Source organism: Peromyscus leucopus, chromosome 12, assembly GCF_004664715.2.
Source record: "Peromyscus leucopus breed LL Stock chromosome 12, UCI_PerLeu_2.1, whole genome shotgun sequence".
Classification (NCBI taxonomy): Eukaryota; Metazoa; Chordata; class Mammalia; order Rodentia; family Cricetidae; genus Peromyscus; species Peromyscus leucopus.
The window spans coordinates 4,876,180-4,900,296 of record NC_051073.1 but is presented as its reverse complement, the minus strand read 5'-3'; the positions used below and the strand labels follow the sequence as shown (position 1 = coordinate 4,900,296).

At 50.7% G+C, this 24,117-nt stretch overlaps 1 protein-coding gene across 4 annotated transcripts in view; it reads left to right on the top strand.

Annotated features, from left to right (window-relative positions):
* Nucleotides 1-6,206: 6,206 nt before the first annotated feature.
* The window catches only part of Dop1b (DOP1 leucine zipper like protein B), a 107,363-nt gene continuing 89,452 nt past the window's right edge, over nt 6,207-24,117 (top strand). For all 4 annotated transcript variants that reach the window (XR_005092496.1, XR_005092497.1, XM_028879981.1 and 1 more), the window contains exons 1-3: nt 6,207-6,343; nt 6,778-6,872; nt 9,645-9,809. Coding sequence is in view for 2 of the 4 variants with exons in the window: in XM_028879981.1 (XP_028735814.1) it covers nt 9,672-9,809 (138 nt within the window). In the remaining 2 variants the exon portion in view is untranslated. The remainder of the gene's footprint in view (nt 6,344-6,777; nt 6,873-9,644; nt 9,810-24,117) is intronic.

The window sequence follows — 24,117 nt, the reverse complement described above, 5'->3', positions numbered from 1 at the left end:
TCAAATTAAAAAAAAAAAAAAAAAGGGAGGGTTGTTTTTATTTTATGTATATATGCATGCGTGCATGCATGCGTGTGTGTGTGTGTGTGTGTGTGTGTGTGTGTGTACATGTGTGTGTATGTGTGTACGTGTACCATGTGCATGTCTGGTGCCCATAGAGGCCTGAAGAGGGTGGTGGACCCCCTGGAACTGGAGTTACTGGAGTCACAGGTGCTTGTGAAGGACCCCTTCAAGAGCGACAAGCACTCCTCACAACCAAGCCATCTCTCCAGCCCCTCAGCCTGCTTTTATTTCACTGAGTAACTCTAACATCCGTTCAGCCAGGCTGTAGCTCCTACAACACCAATGGTCTCAGCGAGCTTCTGAGGAGCTTCCACAGCCGAGGGACCCCCTGCAGCCAGCCTCCAAGGTCCTGCTGCTGGTGGGGACTTAGTGAGGAAGCTCCCAACTTTACAGGCTCTGCCTAAACACAGGAAGTGGAGAAGTCCCCTGCCTCTTTTCTGTTTCTGCTCCCTCTCCAGCCAATCCCAGCTTCCAGGGTGAAGCTGTGAGACTTAGGAGACCCTTGCCAGCTGCAGCACACAGGAGACACCGGTCGGATGTGCTGCCCCTCCTCTGGATCCTCAGGGTTGAGTGACAAGTGTAGCGACTTGGTCTCCATCTAATAAAAGCAGGACTGGTTGAACTGGCTCAAGGCTAGAGCTGTGAATGGCCACACCCCAACCATGTGGTCAGCCGTGTGGTCAGAGGCACAGACCCAGGCAGGCCACAGAAAGAGGAAAAAAATAGGTCAACCCTCAAGAGGAGCATTTACAAAGTGGCGTGGGGACTAGTCCCCTTCCCAAGGTGTCTCTTCCCTTGCCTGAGAGTTCCCGAGAGCATGGGCATCCAGGAGATGCTGCAAGATGCTCTCATGTGCTTAGAGAAAATGATAATCAGGCTTCGAACCCAAAGGAGAGCAAAATCACGACCTAAAGACGCACCATTTACTAACTAGCCTGTGTGTCATGCTGGTGTTTCCCAACATGGCTCTGTGTGACCAGCGTGGTAAGGCGGCGTTGATGACGCTATCATTTTCCTTTTTGTTCCTTCTGTTTGGTTTTCTTTTCTTTTCTTTTTTTTTTTTTAGGGGGAGGGTATAGCATACAAAGAAGGAAGTGATCGGTGACATTGCTGCACATATATACCATATTTTGTTCTTTATTATCTGTTTATTGCTGTGGATGCATGTGTGTGTGTGTGTGTGTGTGTGTGTGTGTGTGTGTGTGTATGTGTGTGTGTGATGTGTGTTAATGTCATGTTACCAGTAAGTCATGGCATCTGTATGCCACAGTATGTGTGTGGAGGTCAGAGGACAACTTTCAAGAATTGGTTCTCTCCACCATGGTTGCCAGGGATCTGAGGTCTTCAGGTTTGTATGACAAGTCCTCTTACCTTCTGAGTCATCTTGCCAGCCCAATTTTGGGAGTTTTTTTAAGATAGGCACTGTAATCAGAGATTTTTTTTTTTTTTATATCCCGCCTGGTCCCGGACCACAGTCGTTTTCAAATAATCACTTAGAGGCTTATATTACTTATAAATGTTTGGCCAATGGCTCAGACTTATGACCAGCTCTTACATTTAAGTTAACTCATTTCTATTCATCTTTGTATCGCAAAGTGGCCCGTAGCTTACCAGTGCTCTGGCATCTTGCTCCTTTGGCGTCTGCCCAGTCTCTCCTGACTCCACCCTTCTTCATCTCCATCTTCAATTTGAATGAACCACCTAACCTTATTCTGCCTCGCCACTGGCCAAACAGTTTTATTTATCAACCAATGAGAGCAACACATATTCACAGCGTACAGAAAGACCTCCCACAGCAGGGGACTTGCTCCATAGTCCAGGCCTAGAGCTATGTAGCCCAAACTTGTATCAGAGCCCTGCTCCAGCCTCTCGAGTGTGATGATTACAGGCATGAGCTACCATACCCTGCATTTACTCTTAGTTTTCAAGTGAAGATATAAAATCTTAGAGACCTTAACTTGTCCTGGATCACACAGCTGTGGAGAACAAGGTATATCCAGGACTGTCTGAATAAAGTCCTTTGGTACCTGACGCGGGGCGCATCTGGTTTCTATTAGAAGCCATGGTGTAGTGGTTTAAAGGAAAATGGCCCCCATAGAGAGTGGCACTGTTAGGAGGTGTGGCCTTGTTGGTGTAGGTGTGGCTTTCTGGAGGAAGTATGTCACTGCAGAAGCAGGCTTTGAGGTCTCATGTATGCTCATGCCACACCCAGTGTCTCAGTTCACTTCCTGTTGCCTTTGGATCAAGATGTAGGACTCTTAACTCCTGCACATCTGTCCCACCATGATGTTAATGGACTAAACCTCTGAAACTGTAAGCTGTCACCTCAATTAAATGTTTTCCATTATAAGAGTTGCTGTGGCCATGGTGTCTCTTCACAGCAATAGAAACCCTAAGATACATGGGTAACTCTGTTATAAAACTTAAGGGAGATCTCAGGGTCTCTGTGACCTTCACTGGCTGTAGGGAGACAAGCCACAGGAATTTACCTCAACACTCAACAGCCAGGTTCAAACCTCTGGTGTTTTGACCCTGAATGCTTTGTTTCAGGCATATGTAAGCACAGCACAACTTTGTGAAAATTATTCTGGTGATAACTAACTCAATCCCATGTGCAGAACAAATCATACATAAATCTCCTTTAGGAACAAAGTAAGCTAAATGCGGATCAGATGTGACTACACTGAAAAGCCCGTAAAGAGAGGTTCCATAGAGCGACTGAGAAAAACAAAGTTACCATAAGGGTCTGGGGGCGTGTCCTGAGCTGGAGAAGTCTCTATCCACACAGACAGAGCAAAGGCTAGAAAGCAGGTCCGATTTAGCTTTCTGGGCAGAAGACAGATATTAGGTTCCTTCCTAACAGGAACTGAATCCAGAGGCTGCACATGGTAGGTAAGTAGTCCACCATTGAGCTCCATCCTCTACCTCAATTTTTTTTAAGACAGTATCCTGTTTTGCTACTTGTGGTTGTGATGAACACTAACCAACACCAACTTGGAGGAAGAGAGGACTAATTTGGTTACAGATTACAGCCCATCACTGGCAGAGCTGTGGTGGTGTGGATGAGAATGGTCCCTTTATATAGGCTTATATATTTGAATACTTGGTCCCCAATTAGTGGAACTGTTTGGGAAAGAGTAGGTGTGCATTGAGGTTTCAAAAGCCCATACCATCCCATTTCCTCTCTGCGCCCCGCCTCCTGTGCTTGTAGACCGGATGTAAGCTCATCTACCGCTCCAGCGCCATGCCTGCCTGCCTACCCACCTGTGGCCATGCTCTCTGAGGTGACCAACTCGAATCCTCTCACACCATGAGCCCCCAGTTAAATACATTTTTATAAATTATCTTGGTCATGATGTTTAGTCCCAGCATCAGGAAAGTAACTAAGACAGAAGCAGAAGCAGGAACTCAAGCAGGGCAGAAAATTGGAGGCAGGAACTGAAGAAAAGACCTTGAAGGAACGATTCTTATTGGGCTTGCCCCCCATGGCTTGCTCAGTCTGCTTTTTTATTTTACCTGCTCTGAGGTGGCTTCCCCCACAGTGAGCTGGGCCGCCCACATCCATCATTAACACCGGACAGATGTGCCCACAGTCAGTCTAACAGAGGCAATTCCTCAGTTGATGCAGGGGCAGGTGGATCTCTATGAGTTCAAGGCTAGCCTGATCTACAGAGCAAGTTCCAGACCAGCCGGGCCTACACAGAGAAACCTTGTCTCCAAAAGCCAAGAAAAAAGACAGAAAGAAAAGAAAACGCTGCCAATTGTCTCCCTGCTTTGAACAACTTCTAAGACAAGCGTTCATCATATCTTCACTAGGAAGTTAATTTTCCTGAAATCAACATTTCCCTGTTAAATTGGCTCGATTCTTTGTTTTCCCACTCCATTTTAAGACCACTCCTAAAACCTGTCACTAGAAGACCAGGGCCTTTATCCAGCAAATGGATGGAATAAACATTTGCAACCCAGCCCTCCCCCCCCCCCCCCCTCTCCACCCCCCCACCCCCCACCCCGTTTCTCAAGACAGGGTTTCTCCGTGTAGTTTTGCTTCCTGTCCTGGATCTCACTCTGTAGACCAGGCTGGCCTCGAACTCACAGAGATCCTCCTGGCTCTGCTGGGATTAAAGGCGTGCGCCACCACCGCCCAGCAACCCAGCCTTTTTTTTTCCCTTCATGTGCATTGGTGTTTTGCCTTCATGGACATCTGTGTGAGCGTGTCAGATCTCAAACTGGAGCTACAGACAGTTGTGAGCTGCCATGTGGGTGCTAGGAACTGAACCCAAGTCCTCTGGAAGAGCAGCCAGTGCTCTTGACCACTGAACCATCTCTCCAGCCCCAATTTTTTGTTTTGTTTTGTTTTGTTTTTTTCCCCCAGCATCCCAGATTTAACCATTAACATAACTCTTTCTGTTTGGGGTTATCATTGGGGCTTTGCTTTTGTGGATTTTTTTTTTAACATTTGTTTGTGTGTGACATATATGTCCATACCTGTATTACATTGTAAGTGTATGTGAAAAGGCAGTTTTTATGAGTTGGTTTTCTTCTCCTGGGATCAAACTCAGTCTTAGCAGCAAGCGCCTTTACTCACTTAGACATCTTGCCCACCTGGATACATCTATTTTGGAATGTGATACAAACTACTTAAATTTCTCCCAGAAATGTGCATCTATATTCACTGAACATTATAAATGATTACTAAATGGATTTGGATGGCGTCTTAGTTACTCTCGCCGTGATGAAACACCACGACCAAAAGCAACTTGGGAAGGAAAGGATTTATTTGGCTTACACTTCCACAGCACTGTTCATCACTGAAGGAAGTCAAGACAAGAACTCCCAACAGGACAGGAACCTGGAGGCAGGAGCTGATACAGAGGCCACAGAGGGGAGGTGCTTACCGGCTTCTCATGGTTTGCTCAGTTGTTTTCCTAAAGAACCCAGGACCACCCGCCCAGAGCTGACCCCAACTGGGCCCTCCCCCATCAATCACTAACTGAGAAAATGCCTTACAGCTGGATCTGATGGAGGCGTTTTCTCAACTGAGGGTCCCTCCTTTCAGATGACTCTGGCTCGTGTCAAGCTGACATAAAACCGGCCAGCACAGATGGCTCCTTCTAAACTGTCATGGACTGCCCAGCCCCAGAGCAGCTCTAAAACCGAGGGACTCTGACGGGTTAAAAGGGGAAGAGGCCACCACTGAAGTGACAACCTCAGACGGTAGGCAGCGCTGTTTCAGCTGGCTGGGAGCTGCAGCTGGAGCGATCCAGACAGGGTCAACGTCAGGGTGAGACCTGCGAGCTCCCAGACACCACCACTCTTCTTGATCCGAAGCTGTCGGACCCATCGGTTGGGTGGGCTCGGAGATATTAACGTTCGAGGATGCAAAGACACCTTAACCCGGAGTCCCCCCCAGCCTTCGGCTCCGGGAGCTTGGGATTCTTCCTGCCTCCTCCCCTCGGTGGAGGATGTGGGTGTGGCCCTGACGCAAAGCCTGGGAACAGCCCTCCGTGGGACAAAGAAGCAGGGGCGGACGGCTCTGGGCAGGCCCTGACTGACGTCCTCTGTCCTCTGGTTGTGTTAGGAAAGCCCAGGGCCACCTGCCCATCTGTGGGAGGCTTGCAAGGCTGCATCGCGAGGCCACGCCCACCACGGGCAGCCCTGGGCCGCTCGGACGCTCAGTCTAGACCTCGCCCACACCGGCCTCTGACCCCCAGTGCCCAGCCCGCAGAGGCCCCACCCACCAGCCGTCAATCGGGGGGGTCTCTAGGCACCCCAGAGCCCCGCCTTGAGACGCGAGGCCCCGCCCACCCTGCCCAACCTCCTCCCACCCCGCCGCCAAATCTCCGCCCTATGTGGTCAGGGCCCGGCCCCATCCTGCATAGGCCACACCCACCCGCCACCAAAGGCCCCGCCCACGCGGCTAGATTCCCGCCCACGAGGAGGAGAGGCATCACCATCAGGTCGAGGCCCCGCCCCTCCGACCCGCTCATGCGCCAAGGTCACGGCTCCGCTCACCATGGTGCCCGCCCCGTCACCCCGAGGACCCCGCCCCTCGCCGACGGGCCCTGCCTCCAGGTCCCGCCCCGTCCCGAGGCCCCGCCCCGCCCCCGAGACCCCGCCTTCCGGCCCCGCCCCCAGCCGCCTGGTCCCCCGCCCCGGGAGTGGCGACGGAGGCTGGGCTGAGGTGCTGCGCTGCCTCCGCTCGCAGCCGTATCGCAGAGCCGCTGTCTCCCGCAGCCCGACAGGCTCGCCACACGCCCGCCGCCGAGGCCCACGGCCGCCGGTAAGTCTCGTCCCCGCGGGCCCGGGAGCGGCGGGTGCGCAGGGCTCGGGCGGCGGCGCGTCTGCTGCACTGCGGGTACGGCCGCGCGTGGGTGTGGGCTTCAGCCCCGGCCTTCTGCGCCTGGGCAGGGTCCCTGCGAGCAGGTGGAGGTCGGACGGCCACCCGTCTCCGCCTAGCCGGCCCAGGGCGGTTCTAGAAGGTCAGCCTGGGTCGGGCAGGGCTTCCCGGCTCCCCGATGGGGTCCCAGCTTCCGTGCTGGTGCACCAGCCAGCCTGGCTCTGCGCCTGAGGATGATCCGCCGCCGAGGAGGTTCTCCCCCGGTGGCAGCAGCCTCCCTCTCGGGAGACCTGTCTAGGGTTGTTTGTTGAGGACACCCCACATTTAAAAGCTATTGCTGTGAGATGTCAGGTGCCTGCTTTTTTTTTTTTTCCTAGTGCTATTTGATCTCGCTCTGAAAGAACGAAGTCAAAAACTGGGCCAGTTGGTGAAGAGGGTTGATGTGCTGTAGACGCAGGGACATCATCGACAGGTAAATGGGAAGGCTGCTTGCTGGGTCTCGGTTTTTACCGTGTTCATTCGACTGCTTCCTTGTGAGCGTATTTACAATAGACTTCCGGATCTAGCAGATGGTTTGGGGTTTTCATTTGAGCTACGAAATTAGGAATGGGTAATGTGAGAGAGCTCTTCTGACGCTTTCTGTTGTGAGGTTAATGACTCGGGTGCATACACCTGTTCCTCTGTGTATAGCCGTCGCATATATATTTTATATATATAATATAGCTTACTTAGCACTATCAGATTACCGAACTGCTGCATCTCACCAAGGTGTCCAGCATAGCTTGCAGGAAGAGCACGATAGAGGTTGACCTGGTCATTCTCTGCACTGGTATAACAGAGATTCCCGCTGAACTGAGCCCTGAATCCTACGCATACCACTAATTCCTAATATTCCCATCATTCGGCTGGCATGTCCCTCATGAAACTCCAGTGGGTTTCCTAAGTGAGAGGTGTATTGAGCAGACACAGACGCCGTGTGGTTTTGTAATTCCCCATGCCCCATGTTTTGAAGGTGTTTCAACAGCTTGCATGAATAACTTCTAAGAATCTTAGCTGTACTGTTATTACCAGCTAGCACTTTCTTCCAGCATCAGACCATAACACAGAACTGCACCTGCGGCCTTCATCCCTGGCTGAGAGCCTCCTTGCCGGGAGCCGCCAGGCACCCGTGTCCTGAACACTGATCTTATCAGTGGTGGCTCTCTTCCTGGTAACACAAGAGTCCACACCTGCGGACCTTGAGGACGAGTCTGCTGATAGTTGGACTTCCTCTTCCCTTTCTTCTTGTCCAATCTGACTGTGTGTGTGTGTTGGGGGCAAACGTGTGGGTTTCATTTCTCAGGAAGGCCATTCATTTTGTTTTGAGGCAAAGTCTCTCCTTAAGCCTGGAGCTCAGGTTGTGTTGGGCTTCTGGACAGAGAGCCCCAGTGCCTGGATCACAAGAGTGTGCCCCACCACATCTGGGGGTGGAATTCAGATCCTCAGCGCTTTCCTGACTCCAGCCCACCCTCGGTCACCGTATGCCAAATTCAGCTGCAACGACTTAAGTAATTCCCCTGTTAGTCCTGCTCAAGTTTCTTTCCCTGGTTCTGGGACACTTAATAAGAAAGCTGTACATGGGATATTTCAGGACTGAAGTTATATTTGAGTTCAGACTGGAATTCCTTAGAGAAAAAAAAAGGGGTGCTCAGCTATAGGTTTATGGTTACAGGAACTTCATAGACTTGACGTGACAAAATAAGCCGCTGCCTCAGTTCGGCACCTTTTCACTCTGATTTCACCAAGTGTGAAGCTTGTTATTTCAGAAAAGGCTAACAGGTCCTCCTGAGAGTGGATTTTGCGGATTCATTTGCTTAGTGCAGCGCAGAGACTCTGTGGCAGGATGAGTCTGTCTTGGAACGGGCTCCGGGCTCCGTGCAGTGTGAAGGGAGCAGAGAGGGGCGCCTTGGAGACTGGCGTTAGTGTGGGCAGTGTTCACTTACACTGCAGGAGGATTCTGGGAGTGCTGTGTGAGAACACGGGACAGGGAGAAGAATGACAGTGGGTGGGAGACTCCGGACACCTGCAGGGGGCAGGGACAGGGGCTTGCACCTCGGGACAGAGTGACAAGGCAGAACCAGCAGGACTTGGGTTGAGTGTGGCAGGCCAAGGGAAGGAAGAGTCTAGAGCAACATGTCTGGACCACAGAGGGGCCACCTTCTATAGAACGGAAGATGAGGGAAGAGTGTGCTGAGTGGATGGAATTCAGTTTAGGTTAGCTTAAAAAAAAAGTGTTAATTTGGGTATAATTTACAGACTGCAAAATTCGCCAAGTGTGTAATTCAGCGACTTTTCAGTAGATTTACGGAGTTGAGGAGCGATCGCCATAACCACATTTCAACCTCAAATGATCCTATCTTTATCTGTTTCTGGTCTGCCCCAGGCAACCACTAACCTGCTTACCATCACGAGAGACTTGCACACCTTGGGTGTTTCATACAAATGAAGTCATACAATATATGATCTTGCTTGGCTGACCGTTTCCACTAAGCTTATACTTTCTTTCTCTTCCCTGCACCCCGCAGCATCTCATGTCCCCCTCCCCCAGTCTACGTATGTCTGTCTGTCTCCATCTGTCATGAGCCCCGGGATCTCATGTGTCTTAGGTGGGTCTTGAACTCACTGTGTCTCTGAGGATAACCTCGAACTCCTAATGCTCTTGCCTCACTGCCTAGTGCTGTGATTATAGGCATGCTCACCATGTCTAGCCCAGAGCCAGGTTGCCAGGCTCCTGTAATAAGTACTTTTCCCTCGTGAGCCATCAAGCCGGCTCTCTTACTTGGTTTTTGTGGAGAATATTTCCAATACCCTAGTCTAGTTGTAGAAGACTGAGCTGCTAAGTGGACCCTTCAGGTTGAAAGCACTCCCTTAGGTTTGTAGTGGGAGGGGCCTTTTGCGTTCAGAATGACCAGCCAGCAGTAAGAGGTAATTTTGCTAGTTTCTCTCCTGGAATTAATTTTGTCCGTTAGACAGGTCCTAGCATCCTTCTTCTTTCTGTCCAGTACACTTGTGTCCCCCAGAATCCATGAGGGTGGGAACTCTTTATCTTTATTTACATAGTGCCTGGCCTAGGAGCCTTGTTAAATATTTGAATTGGATTGCCTAGTGAGTTTGTGGACACAGGTCTCTCCTTCGTAACTCGGAGTTGGGAAGGATTTCTGCCTGGGAGCGGCTCCCTCATGTCCTTTCCTGATTTCGCCTTTAGATCCCTCCTTCAGTGTGAGAATGTACGATGGACCCAGAGGAGCAGGAGCTGCTAAGCGATTACAGATACAGAAGTTACTCCTCAGTGATCGAAAAGGCTTTAAGAAACTTCGAGTCCTCCAGTGAATGGGCGGATCTTATATCTTCACTGGGCAAACTCAACAAGGTACCGGGACATTTCCTGTTTGGAAGGTGTGGAGGTGGGGACGGAGTTGTCCTTTTATTATGGTAAGGAATTTGTGAAGGGTAGAACATCTAGAAAAAGAGTACAGAGAAGAGAGTACAGCCAGAGATTCTGTACCTCAGACTTAGCATGCTTAGCACACAGAAAGAACTCTTCCAGCATGCTGAGCACAGAATTTATTGTGTTGGTTTTTATAGCACTGATACAGTGGAGTGGCCTTTTCTTTTTTCTTTTCTTTGGTTTTTTTGAGACAAGGTTTCTCTGTGTAGCCCTGGCTGTCCTGGAAACTCACTCTGTAGATCTACCTGCTCCTGCCTCCCAAGTGCTGGGATTAAAGGTGTGCGCCACCACACTTAACCTGTGGGTAGCCTTTTCTCAATAAGTCTGTGTACTGGCAATTTAAAATCGTCGGCCTAGTTATTGAAAGATCATTCCGTGTCTGCTGAGGGTTTTTCTGTTTCTTTTGTGCTCTGCTTTTTAGGCCCCTTCATTGCTGACTGGTAACTTGTAGAAGAATAGAAAGCAAACTAATTGTGTGACATTGTATGTGAGTGTGTGTGCATGTGAGTATATGCGTGTGTGAGAGTGAGTGTATGTGTGTATATGTGTTTAGGTGTGGAGAAAGGGTTATGGTCTGGGAAGATCCAAGCGGATCAAATGGGGCTCCAGCTATCTCTATATGACTTTCCTGTCCTGCCCAAAGGGAAGGCACCTCAGGGATTCTTAGGCACGCTCTGGCCATTGTGGTGCATAGTAGAGAACTCTCAGGCTGTCTGGGAGCATGAGTATCATGTGGAAGTAGGAGGATTCCCCCTCCATCTCTATTCTGCAGGTCAGGGAGCCCCAGAAAACCCCACTGAGGAGAGAGAGTGCCTCCCTTTATTTTCCAGGAACAGGGGTAGGGGGTGTGGTGAAGAATGAGGCAGCTGTGTGTCCCCCCTTCCCCATGTACCCACCTTAACACCCTCACTCTGGGGCCAGAAAGCAGCTCCCAAAGTGCTTGCCTGGCTGGCCTAAGGCCCTGGGCTCAGTTCCCAGCATAGGGGGTGGGGGTGGGGGCGGGGCAGGTGGCTCAGCCTGGCAGATGGCTGTCAGGCTCGGTGAGAGATAGGAGGTCGCAGCTCATTGGCCAGGAAAGGCCTGGTTTCCTGCAAGGCACATCTACTTGGAAATGTCACCGGCAGGTAAGTGCTCCATAGAATAGACAAATTATACTCCCGGGGTTTTTTTTTTTAGGCAGTACTGGAGCCTGAGGTTCCTTGGTTGGACAGCCTCAGCCCAGGAATACTCGGGGTGGGGGTTGGGGGGGAGGTGAACACTTAGGGACTCTCAGAGGCCGGTTACGGGGGCAGGTGGGGGGGGAAGAGGCACAGCAGGAGACCCAGGCACATTTGAGTCCTGCCAGATGTTTTGCTACTGACTTACTGGGCTCCCCCAGCACGGGGACGTGGAGAAGACCTGGAGCTGAAGGCTCCCGCCGCAAGTAGAGGATGAGTTCAAAGCCAGCCTGAGCTATTGTGGTATAGCGGCAGTCGGAAAGAAATGTGTTTCTTTAACGGACTCTCCTACAGGAGAGGGCTGACATTCTCAGATGCATTTCGGGTGAGAGAACAGAATCCCGGAGAGCTCATCTATTACTGTGGGTGCAGCTAAGGCACCCTGGGGCTCTGTCTTCCTGCTATAGCCCTGGTGCCCAGGGCTGTCATGGGTGCTGGATGGACAGTGTCTCGGACGCTCTGGAGGGCTTGATTCCTAAGTCCAGCCTGCAGCGGGCGTTACTTTTGTTGCTTGCCCTGTTGTCGTGGGAGCAGATTCTGAGACCTGGAGGTGTGGAAGGCTGAGTGGAATGGAGCTGGAGTGGCGGGTTCCGTCCCCCTGCCGGATTGTCTCATCTACACGCTCCTCAGCAAGTGGTAGAAACCGAGTCATCCTCCCTTCTGGGAAGGGCCGAGTGCAGCTCCTAACACTTTATTTTCCTAAGGATCGTCCCCTGGTAGGACCCCTGTTTGTGGTCCTGGATAAAGATTTGATTTGAAAGGTTACTTCTTCTACAGATTTTTACCCAAGGTATCCCACCCTGTCGTTGGGGCCGTATTGCTTAACACCACCCCCCACCACCCCACCCACCACCCCACCCCACCCCGCCAACTAGCCTCTCTGCCACCTCCACCTCCCCTCCACCCCCACGACGGTGCATCGGTGTATGTGGTGATGGCGTTGAACCGTGTGTGGCAGCTGAGCTGCAGCCCTGGCCCTTTGTTCCCTGCTGCTGTAATTAGGCCGTGGGTCAGAGCGTCCAGCCGGAAGGATTTGCAAGACTTCAGTGGGACAAGGGTGCCAGAGTAAGACTGTCCTCAGCTCTGCCTTCCGTAGCTGACGTTCACTGAGAACTTCCTGTGGGTGAAGGACTCGCCGCGCCGTGTCGTGTCGTACCTGTAACACACCCCAGGCCTGGTGGTGCGGGCCCACCGTTCTAGCTATTGGGAGGCTGAGAAAGGAGTGTGGCAAATACAAGGCCTACCTGGGCGACAGAGTGAGTTCAAGGCCAGCCTGGGCAAGGCGCAGCATAGTCTCAAAATAAAAAGTAGAAGGAGGGTTTCGGGTACAGCTCTGTGGTGGAGCTCTTGCCTGGCATGTGAGGTATAGGTTCAATCCCCCAGTATTGTAGGGTAGAATAAAAAAGAAAGGTACTTGTAAAATAAGCTGACACCCAGCTCTGACCACGCCCCTGCACAGGCTCAGCCCACGTGCCTGACCCCCAGAGCTACACTATTGTTAGTCTTTTCCTGCGTCTTCTTGCCAAAGTCTGTGCAGTTTATATGTGGAGGATGGGTTGTGCCGTCTCATGGCCAAGGAGCCCCCTCCGTTGCCCAGGTGAGGCCAGTGCCATTTCTTTGCCAGGAGCTATTAACTGACTCGTTCAGCCGTTAGTGGCCGTTGTGTGTTGAACTGTTCTTATCAAAATCCTCACTCTGGGTCCTCAGAATGTAACTGTATCTGCAAATAAATAAGCCCTTTACAGAGCTGATCAAGCTGAAGAGAAGTTATTAGTGATGGTGGAACCCCCTGTGTTAGGTATCCTTATGATAAAGGGGCATGTTTCCTTGTGTTTTTTGAGACAAGGTCTCTCTATGTATCCCTAGGCTAAAACTTGCTATATAAACCAGGCTGCCCTCAAACTCATAGAGGTCCACCTGCCTCTGCCTCCCCAGAGTGGAAGTAAAGGTGAGCAGAAACAGAAAGGGGACATTTGCGCCAGGCCTGGTGGCCCAGGCCTGTAATCCCAGCTACTCAGGAGGCTGAGGCAGGAGGACAGCAGGTCTGAAGGCCACCTGGGCTGTAGAGAGAGTCTGATGCCAGGCTGGGCAAGTTTGTGAGACTCTGACCTGACAAATTAGAGAGAGGGCCAGAGGGCCGTGGCTTAACAGTAGGACATTTGCCCACCATGCGTTAGGCCCCGGGCTCAGCCCCCGGTTCTGTGGAAAGAGGAGGGACCTGCACACAGACAGGCAGGTATGGACAAGTGACACCATGTGTGACGAGAACAGGACTGTGCCGTCTAGGGAACACCACGGACCAGCAGACTGTCAGAGCAGCCGGGACGTGGGGGCCGAGCCTCGTCAGCTCTCAGGAGGAGCCAGCGTGCTGACACCTGGAGTGTGTGAGCGGACAGGGGCTTCAGCCACTCTCCGGTACAGAACACAGTTTAAGTCACTTTGTGAGCCGCGTTTGTTAGAGCAGGTTCGCCAGAGGATGCCAGATGCCGCAGCAGACTGAACATCTGGGGGCCAGGCTGGGGCAGTAACACAGGACCCCTGTTCACGTGGAACATGAGGCTTTATCGGTGGGACAGCAACCAGCGTGACGTTGAGTCCTGAGCTCTAGGAGGGAAAATTAAATGTGGGATGGGGGGGGGGGGAGAAGGGGGACGGTGACTGTTTTTAGACAGAGGTGGCTTTCTGATGACATGACATTCGAGCAGAGGCCTGAGTGAGCGGGCAGGGAGGCTGTCTGTGATTGAAGGCCTGAGTCCAAGGCACAGTGAAGTATGGCTGCTTTAGAGACAGAGAGAGAGACAGAGAAAAGGCGAGTCCTAGGATTAAGTCTTTCAGTTGTGGGGGGCAGCAGGGTTTTTATAGAGAGGGAAAGGAGGGGCTGGGCAGGAAGACAACTGCTGGGCAGGGATTGGTTAGCAAAACTGTGGCGGTACCTGACAGAGACCATCCGATGGCCTGGGGAATCCCAGTCTAAAGAAAATTCCTTTGGTAGTTAGCGCTTTAACCAGCTAGGTGGGAGCGTTTCTACTGGAGTCTGGAGACAGGGTCTTGCTGTGTAGCCCAGGCTAGCCTTGGTCTTACAATCCTCCTGGCTCCGGCTCCTGGGTACTGGGACTGAAGGTGTGTACCACTGTGCCTGGCTAGGTGTGGATTCTCTTTAGCAGAATTCGGGAGAAGCGGGAAGCGGGAAGCGGCAGCGGTGGTGGTGGTGGTAAAGGGGCAGCCCTGTCACAGCCTGGATGTCCCCTGGGCGTCACTATGTCCTGATTGTCCTCTCTTTAAGTGTTGTAGGCAGCGGAAACAGAGTTTTCCTGCTGAGACCTCTGCTCCGGTGAAGCCAGGACTCTTGGCTTCAGGGCAGAAGAGGATTTCAGGATGAATCTGTGTGTAGCTGGGCAGGGCTTAAGAAAAGGTTTGGAAGAGATTTCAGCCAGGCGTTAGAGAGAGCAAGAGGGGCGCTGAAGAAAACGAGTTTGTACCCCTGAATGAGTTGGTGAGCTTCTCAGGAGAAGGCTGCGTTCAGGTGTCGTGGTGACGGCTGCATGTGGGATTTTGAAGTTAGAGGGTTCCACAGGTTTCTAAGGAGTTCTTTTTATTTTCCTTCTTAGGAAATGGGATCTGAGGGTGGTTCCTGAGGTGTGTTGGACAGGATTGAGGTCTGATGAGACAAAAATCCGAGGTCGCAGGAATTCAAGGGATCCTTATGATAATAAGACACAGGAGTTAAGACATGTTTGGGCCATAGGCAAGCTCTCTAATTTTGTTTGTGAGATTCTCAGGAAGTTTGGGGTCTTACCCTTGAAAAGGAGTAAGGTTTAATCCAAGGTTGTGTACACTGTGGCATTCAGTATGGTTCAGGGCCATTTTAACACTTCTATAGGAAATACCTCCATGGAAGAATAGTATTCCTAGTTAGGCAACCTCCACAGCGAACTTAGTTATTTGTGTCAAAATTCTCCATTCATCTGAGGTGGGGGCTCCTTTTCCTTCCCATGCCCCCCTTTGCATTTTCCCTGTCTTCTGTCCGGTCTCACAAGGACACCAGTGACGCTCCCTGGAAAAGGCGCACCCCACTGCCTCACTCTGTCCTAATTACCTTTGAAGGGTCTCTCCACATGCAGGTCCGCCGGAAGGCATTGGGTATTAGGACTTCAGACAGCAATTAGTAGATCTGACAGTGAAATCCAGACGTCTGTCCACATCACAGTTCAAAAGCTCCTTTCTCGCAGATGCTCAGATGGGCTTTTCTCACCAATGGAGGCTACGGTGCTCTTTCTTCAAACCTTTTCACTGCCCAGGAGCCTTGTGGAGGGAGACCTTTGCCTGTGTAGTGCTAGAGTGCCGGCGACCCTGGGGACGTCCTCACAGGCTCCACTGCTGCCCTCCCCAGGCAGTCTTCCTGATGACTTGAGCTCTGGCTGCAGTGATGCACACTACACCCGCTCCTTCCAGGAGGGACAACACTGTGTGTGTGTGGGGGGGGCCTACAGATGTGTGTGAGGATCTCTTCCCGACCCTGAGGAGCTAGGCCAGCCCCCCTCTCTCCCTGCTGCCTGGGCCCTGAGAAGGGGGGTGATGAGACGCCCCTCCCAGCCACAGGATGCCGGTGCTGTCTCTTGTCCGTTGCTGGCAGTGACCCCTCTGTCTGAGGCTATGGTCTAGCTACTTGCTAGCTACGGTCTGATGTTCTCCACTGGTAGTGATCAGCTCAAACGCCTGGCTCCAGCGTGTGGCAGCAGCTGCTGAATTCTGATGTGTGGTGCCCGGTTCAGGGGTTCAGATGACACCATGGTCCTTATCCCAGACTGCCGGGCTCTTGCCGAGACTCCCAGGGCATTGCTGACTCAGCTGCCCAGCGTGAGCTTCTCAAACCTGACAAGGTTGAGGCGGTTTTTTTTGAGAAGAGCTTTCTGTCTGCAGAGGAGTCCGTCACGCTTTCCAATAATTTGTGACCAGGATAGCTGACTTATTTTGTGTTTGAGTGAAAGACTTTGTTTGTAGTTCATCCTCTCCAGTCTGCTGGAGGGATGGAAGTCAGCCAGGTTCACACAGACAATTAACTCTGTAGTAACCAATAACCAAACAACAGCAGCGTGTCATCCAGCAGAATGGAGTTCAGGGTCCAGGAAAGAGACAGTGACCCATTACATTGCTCTGTCTAGAAAGTGAAGCTTGGACTTTCCCCACACGGACAGCAGTATGTTGAAGACTCAACCCCCACGTGACTCTGGAGAAAGTGTCATTAGTAGGTCGTTAGTAGGCACTTTAAGTTAAATGAGGTCATAGGATGGGCCCTTATCAGGTAGGATGATGCCCTTGAGAGAGGGGGAAAAGTCACCTCCCTCCTTGTCTGCTCTCTCCAAGCACTCCATGCAAAGACACAGCCAGAAGGTAGTCATCTGCAAGCCAGGAAGAGATCGGAGTCAGCCGCCCCTTGCTCATGGCCTCTGGTACTGTGAGGAGTAAATTCATGTTGTTGGAAAGACACAGTGTGTAGTATTTTGTAAAAGTAGCCTAATCAGACCGAAACAGAAGGGCGAAGTTAAACTTGGCTGCCTTTCAATCCAGGCAACGGTTCGGACGTGAACACCAACCTTCAAGCTGGTATTTGAGTCCATTATAGGCTTTCCTCTCTGTCCTTTTTAGTGGGTCCCATACCTCCAGCCAAGCTGTATGGACGCACGGTAGCCTGAACACAGTTCTGCAAACCCAGGTCCTCACAAAGACTCTGCCACTGAGCTACAACACCAGCCCTGCACATATCCAGTGGGATTCGATGGGGTTTGACATGCACACAGTCCTGTGAGACCATCACCGCCATCCAGAGTGTGTGTCTGTCACCTCCAGAAGTTCCCTCCTGGTGTTTCTTATCCACATCACCAGATGACTGTCTCCTGTTGTCTGCCACTGTAAAGGAATTTGCATTTTAAAAAGTTTTATGTAAGCAGAGCCAGGTGTGGTGGTAAAGGTTTGTAATCCCAGCAGCTGGGTGCTACATGCCAGAGACAGCCTCCAGCTGCATAGTGAACGAGCGTAAGGTTAGCCTGGGCTACCTAAGACAGTCCTAAAAGTAAGCTACTCTACACTTTGTATAAAGGAACACATTCCCTGTTTTTCCTGCTCTGACCTCTGGCAGTTAGCAAAGCTATCCTGAAGGTTAACAAAGCTGTAGATATTGATAATTCATTTACCTTGTGCTGCTGGGCTTCCCAGATACACAGTTTGTAGATCCATTTCCTGTTGAAGACAGTTGACTCTCTTCCAGTGAGTATGTATTTAATTTTTTTTTAATGATTTATTTGTGTGTCTATGTGAGAAGCCCCAGGAACTGCAGTCACAGAGAGTTGTGAGCTACCATGTGGATCCTGGGAATTGAACCTGGGTCCTCTGGAAAAGCAGTCAGTGTTTTTAACTACTGAGTCATCTCTCCAGCTCCTGTTTTAATTTGTTAAAGCTTTATTTATTTTTTATTTACTTGTGTGTGTGTGTGTGTATGTATGTGCAGGTGATGTGCCTATGCTTGAGTGGAGGCCAGAAGCGAGCTAGGATCTCGTGGCGTTAATGAGGGTGCTGAGCCCCAGAGCCTGGTCCTCAGGATTGTGCAGCAAGTGCTCCTAACTGCTGAACCACCTCTCTGGCTGCATGTTTAATGTCCGTAGAGGCCACAAGAGGTTTGCCAAGGGGATGCACCGTTCTACATCCTGCTCATGTGTGAGAACTACAGCCCTTCCCTGTCCCCAGCACTCGGTGAGAGCAGACTTGAGCCACTGTTCAGAGGGAATGGAGTAAAAGTTCATTGTGACTTTTGCATTTTTTCACATGATAAACAATTAGAATGTTAACATGGGCCACTATAAATTTATTTATTTATAAGGGCCTTTATTCTTGAATATGGTAACAAATAATGGGAAGTAACTGTGTCAGTTAGGGCGCTCCTTGAAGTAAATCATGATGTGACAGTGCAGTGGCTTAAGTGGTCTTCAGATGAGGTAGACCAGTTGTCTAAAGGAGAATGTTCCCGGGATAAAGTGAAGGGAGGGAAAAGGAAATGGATAGTTTCTACATAGCTCTCTCCGTCCTGCCTATGTGCGCACATGTGTGCACCTGCTCGGGCAGGCGTGCGGGCGTGCGTGCGTGTAAGAGCAGGTGGCTCCAGAGAGGTGTCAGACCCCTCGGAGCTCAAGTTACCAGCAGTTATGAGCTGCTGCCCAACAGGGATGCTGGGAACAGAACTCAGGTCCTCTGTAAGAACAGAACAAGTTCTTAGCCACTGGGCATCTCTCCAGCCCCAACACGTTTGGTAAGTTTTAATGGCACATGTTCCTTCCACTCACATCTTCCAGGCACACTGAAAAATGTGCCCTGGCTGAGCAGATGGCCCAGCAAGTCTTTACTGTGGGAGAATGGGCGGGTGATCTCATTAGGCAGTGATCCTAACGGAAGGGTCTCTGGTGCCTCTCACTGCCTCACCCCTGCCCGGCCTCTGGTGCTTGTGTCATTGAGAATCAGTGTGTTCCTTAGTTACTGTGTGCATCATCTCACTAGCTGATCAACATGTGAAGTGTCAGGCTGGAGCGATGGCTCAGCAGCTAAGAGTGCATGCTGTTCTTGTTTGGTTCCCAGTGCTCACACCAGGGAGCTCACAACCGCCGTAGCTCCAACCCAGAGGAGCCAGTGTCTCTGGGCCTCGAAGTCACCTGCACTCACATGTACATACCCACACATGGATACCTATATGTTAATTTTTTTAAATAAAATAAGCCATCATTGTGCGTGTATATGAATGATACACAAAGTGTTACTTTTTACGCGAGTGAAAGATCCTTGCTTCTGCTGACTCCCCAGCTAGATGTCTCAGTGCCTTGGTATGCTGGCAGATAGTCTAATGAGGTTGCCGCCTCGGAAGGCAGGAGCACTGAGCATGCTCAGAGGGAGCAACTGGGTTCAGTTCAGACTCCTCACTTCTGAATGTGGGGCAGGCATGTGGCTGCCCACCCGATAGCCAGTCCCTTCTCTTGTTAAAAAGACCCCTGTTCTGTGGAGAGATCACGTGGGAGTGAGCTCTGAGGTAGATGGAGGCGTAATGCTCTGGTTCTCAGATTGAATCCTGCTGATTCCCTTTTCCATGACGCAGTTTACTTTAGACGTGGCCTTGTGATTTGTGGGACCCCTGAGGCGTGGGAGGGAGGCTGCAGGCCAGCTTCTGGAAGGGGTTTCCTCTGCTCCGAAGACATAAAAGGAGCAGACACTGTTTGCTTGGTTTTGCTCCATTGAGAGTGAGCTATTTTTGTTGTGCTTCTCTTTATGTTTGTAACAGAGATGGAACCCTGCTCCTCTGTAGGGGAGTGTCTCGGCCACGGTCCAGGGGCATCTGGGGTGGAGGTGGGTGCTCTTCTGCGCACTGTAAGATGTTTGTTAGCGTCCTGGCCTCTTGTCCACGACGTACCAGTACAGCCCAGTCATCCCTCCTCTGCCCCCGAATAGAAAACGTCATAAATGTCTCCAGGTATTTCTGAGTGCCCCCTCCCAAGGAGGGGAACCTTGCCCTGGATTTTTGGTTTTATAAGTTACATTATGCTTTCTTTATTTAAAATCGTGTGGCTGGATACTCTGTGTCCATACAGCCAAATGTGTCCCAACCAAGCCCATCTTTTAACCTCGTCGGAGCTGGCGCCTGGTTCCCCTGTGGGGCCACGCAGACACACTTGACAATCGACAGTGGAAGTGTTGGTGTGTCCTTACAAGGTGCAGGATGGGGCTGAGGGCAGAGCTCGGTTTGCCCGGTGTACACCAGACGAGCCCCACTCTGCTGCCCAAAGGGGAACAGTGAAGGGGTGGTGTCGCTGGGGTGCGGCTCCAGGGAGAAGTTAAGGAGTCCTGACGGGCGGGGGAGGGAGGGAGGCTCTGGCTATAAGGGCTTGTTGTCTGAGGACCCGAGCTGAGACCCCTAGAGCCCATGTGACACGGTGCATGCCTGGAACCCTGGGCTGAGGAGGTGGGGACACAGATGGCCCCGAGCCTGCTGCTCAGCCCGTCCAGCTGAATCTGTGAGCTCCAAATTCAGTGAGAGACCTTGTCCCAGTAGATAGAGGGGAAGGTGACCAAGGAAACCCCTGACATTAGCCTGAGGTTCCACACACATGTGTGAGCCACACACACAGGGAAGGAATACGTGTCTAATACACACAGGTATACATGTGTGGAGTGTGTGCATATGTAGAGGGCACCTGTGTGTGCATATACTTGTGCCGGAGTGTGTATATGCATGTGTAGGTTGTACGGCTCTGTGTGTATGCATGTCTGCACACTACGTGTTAAGGTACTGGAGAAGTGGGGTGGATGCCCCGGGTGTCTCAGCTCCTTTCCGTGTTTAACCTACATGGCCAGCCAGTGAGTAGGTGGCAGCACATTTTCAGTGTGAGAAAAAAACCTTGGGGCACTCAGGTAGCCTGTGACAGCCTGGCAGCCAATGAGAGGAGGATCCCTGACTCAGACCCAGCCGGGCAGGTTAGGTACAGACCCTTGGCCTTAGGGTGGCTTCCTGAGCGCTTTCCCAAGCATCTCCTCTTGACAGAGCGGCTCTGGGTGGATGATCAATGTTGTCTCTGCACCTGCCCACCGCCCACTGGCTGCACTTGGCCTCTGGGCCTGGCCTGCAGCAGTCAGGCCCCTTCACCTTCTTGCCTGCACCTGTGGGACTCTTCTAGTTCAAATCGTCAGCCTGCTGCTACTCATCACCCCAGCAGCAGCCCAGAAAGCACTGGCTGATACTAGCAAGAACAAATGGCCTTGAACTCATGGCAGTCCTCCTGCCTCTGCCTTGAAAATGTTAGGATTATAGGCCTGAGCCTCTGCATCTGACTTAATAAGAATTTTTATTTATTCATCTATCTATATCTATAAATACAATATCTATATCTATATGTATATTTGGTTTTTTGAGACAAGGTTTCACTATGTAGCCCTGGCTGTCCTGGAACTTGTTCTATAGACCAGGCTGGCCTTGAACTCAGGAATCCACTTGCCTCTGTCTCCTGAGTGCTGGAACTAATGGTATATGCCACCATACCTGGCTTAAGAAGTTGTAAAAAGAAAACCTTGGCTTTCTAGTCTCTCTACATGAGACGAGCAGTTGAATTAACCCACACAGGTTCCTCTCCGGCAGCTTTACCAGGTGAGGTGCCAGGACGGGGGTGCTGGGAGCTGCGTGGAGAGCTGACTCATCCCGGCATCTCCGGGTTAGAGTTCACCGACTAAATGCAGCTCGGTGCTGTCCAGCCTGCAACCTTTGGAGAAGGAAGCTTCTTGTTTGCCCAGAAGTTGAAGTGACGTCACCCCCCCCACTCCAGTTAAACACCGGCCAGCTTTGCTGTGGGTCCTGACTCCAGCTGTGGCTCTCAGGGGAGGCAGGAGACCCATTTCTCCAGTGTGTCCCTTGTAGACACCCCCCCCCACTGCCATCTCAAGTGAGGCGTGACACTTCCTGCTGTCAGTCCGCGGCTTGCCTTAATGTGGGAAGTCCTGGCCAATTTGTTATTACTCAATATCTGTTCCCGTCCCGTTTGGTCTAAAGGGCACTGTTGGTGTCCCTTGGCAAAGCTATAACCCAGCGCTGAAGCTCGATACACCTGGCCAGCCTGACTCACTGTGACATCTACGGCTTGGTTGTTGCTTCGTAAAACAGGCATCCTCATAAAGATGGCAGACTTCCAGAGGAAGGCGTGGAGTATTGTACTAGATGGTTGTTGTGCTGACAGGAGACATATGTTAAACCAGCTTGCTTACATTTCTGATAGATGGAATGTGACCCTTGCAGTAAGCATTGTCTTCTGCAAGGGCAGTTTGGACTGTGCCGTGTGTGTGTGTGTGTGTGTGTGTGTGTGTGTGTGTGTGTGTGTGTGATGTTTGTAGTATGTACACGTGTGTGGATGTGTATCCACACAGATCAGAGGGAGATGTTGAGTCAAGGTCTCACACTGAACCTGGAGCTAAACTTATGACCAACAGGCCCATGGGATCCTCTGATCTCTGCACCCCCATGCTTCCCCAGCCCAGGGCTGGAATACAGTGTGCATGTGGCCACATCCTGCTTTATGTGTCGGGGCCTGAGGTCTGGTCCCACTGAGCCACCTCCCACACCCACACCCCCGCCCCCCCCCAATTCTGGGAATTTGAAGAGGAGACATTTACTAGCTAAATAAAGCATTTTAAAATCAAACTCATGCCTGTGCTGTTAAGTTTAAATATGTTTAAACTATTTTTTTAATTAATGGTTAAAATACACATAAAACATACCTTACACACACACACACACACCTTTTATTTTCTTTCTTTCTTTTTTTTTTTTGGTTTGTTGAGACAAGGTTTCTCTGTGTCTCAGACTGTCCTGTGTTCTTGACTGTCCTGGAACTTGCTCTGTAGACCAGGCTGGCCTCGAACTCACAGAGATCCACTTGCCTCTGCCTCCTGAGGGCTGGGATTAAAGGCGTGCGCCACCGCCACCACCGCCATCACCGCTGCTGCCTCCACCACCGCCTGGCTGTTTTACGCCTTTTTAAGTGCATGGTCCACAGTTTCAGATCCAGTTGCGTCCTAGAGAAGATCGTGCTGTCCGACTGTTGTGTCAGAAGGAACCAAAGCGAGGTGCAGAGGAACCCTGGGGTGGAACATAGGTCTTTCTTGGTTTCTAGTCATGAAACTAGGCTGTAATCAGCCCTTTTTCTCAAACTGACATTTTATTCTTGTTTTATTATTTATTTATTTTGAGACTAGGGATCCAATCGAGGGCTTCTGCATGCTGAGCAGAACTACTTAGGGACATTACGCCTACGGCCCTTGGTAGTTTGTTTTAAGGTCAGTCTGCTGCGTCTGTGGATGCAATGAGGTCAAGAATGTTGTAATTATATCCTAATTGTACTTTCAGGAATTCTTTCGGGATTATATAGCTCCTGAGTGAAATGAATAGGGAAGCTTACTTTCCTGTTTAATCATTGTTTTCCTTTCCATGGAGCTGACTGAAAATGATGTTGAAACCCTGACTAATTTCCCTACCAGCTCATCTGCTTCTCTGAGTTTGTTCTGTATTTGTAGACTGTTTGTCATGAACTGTGCGTGTGTGTAAGGCTTGTGACCAACCAATCTGGGCTTCCAGTTTCCTGAAAATAAACCTCCACTGTGTAGGTGGAGTTCCTCTGTGTCTCCGGGGCTGCAGTCCATTTGTATTTGGCAGATTTAGAGAAAACACTCTATTAGTTATCTTATCTTTGTGACTCTAAAGTTTTATACCTAATTTACCTTTTATCATAACAAAGGAAAACTTTATCCATGACTGTCTAGTCTTCAGCTTCATCAAAGACCCCAGAAAGTTAAATGTTACCTAACGACAGGGACATCTGACTGTCAGGACAGTCACCTAGGTTCTTCTGTAACATTGGGGCATCCAACTTTGGCCTATAGGCCTAGTGTATCTGACAGACATTTCTGAGAAGAAGGGAATTTTGAAGGACTGTCCTACCTTGTCTTGGCAAAGTTTGGCTGTAGCTAGAGTTTTCCTGCCTTGCCCACAGTCAGGACAAATCTCTGTCACCCGCCAGTCCCACAGCCACTCAGACCCAACCAAGTAAACACAGAGACTTATATTGCTTACCAACTGTATGGCCATGGCAGGCTTCTTGCTAACTGTTCTTATAGCTTAAATTAATCCATTTCTATAAATCTATACCTTGCCACGTGGCTCGTGGCTTACCGGAGTCTTCACATGGTGCTTGTCATGGTGGTGGCTGGCAGTGATTCCCTCCGCCTTCCTGTTCTTTCTTTTCTCCTCTCTGTTAGTCCTGCCTATACTTCCTGCCTAGCCACTGGCCAATCAGTATTTTATTTATTGACCAATCATAGTAATTTGACATATAGACCATCCCACAGCTTTTGGCCATTGCTTTTTTGTGTCCCGCTGGTCCAATTTAGACAGTATACTGTCAGCAATTGAGGCAAGGGCAGTTTTTTTTTCCCACATG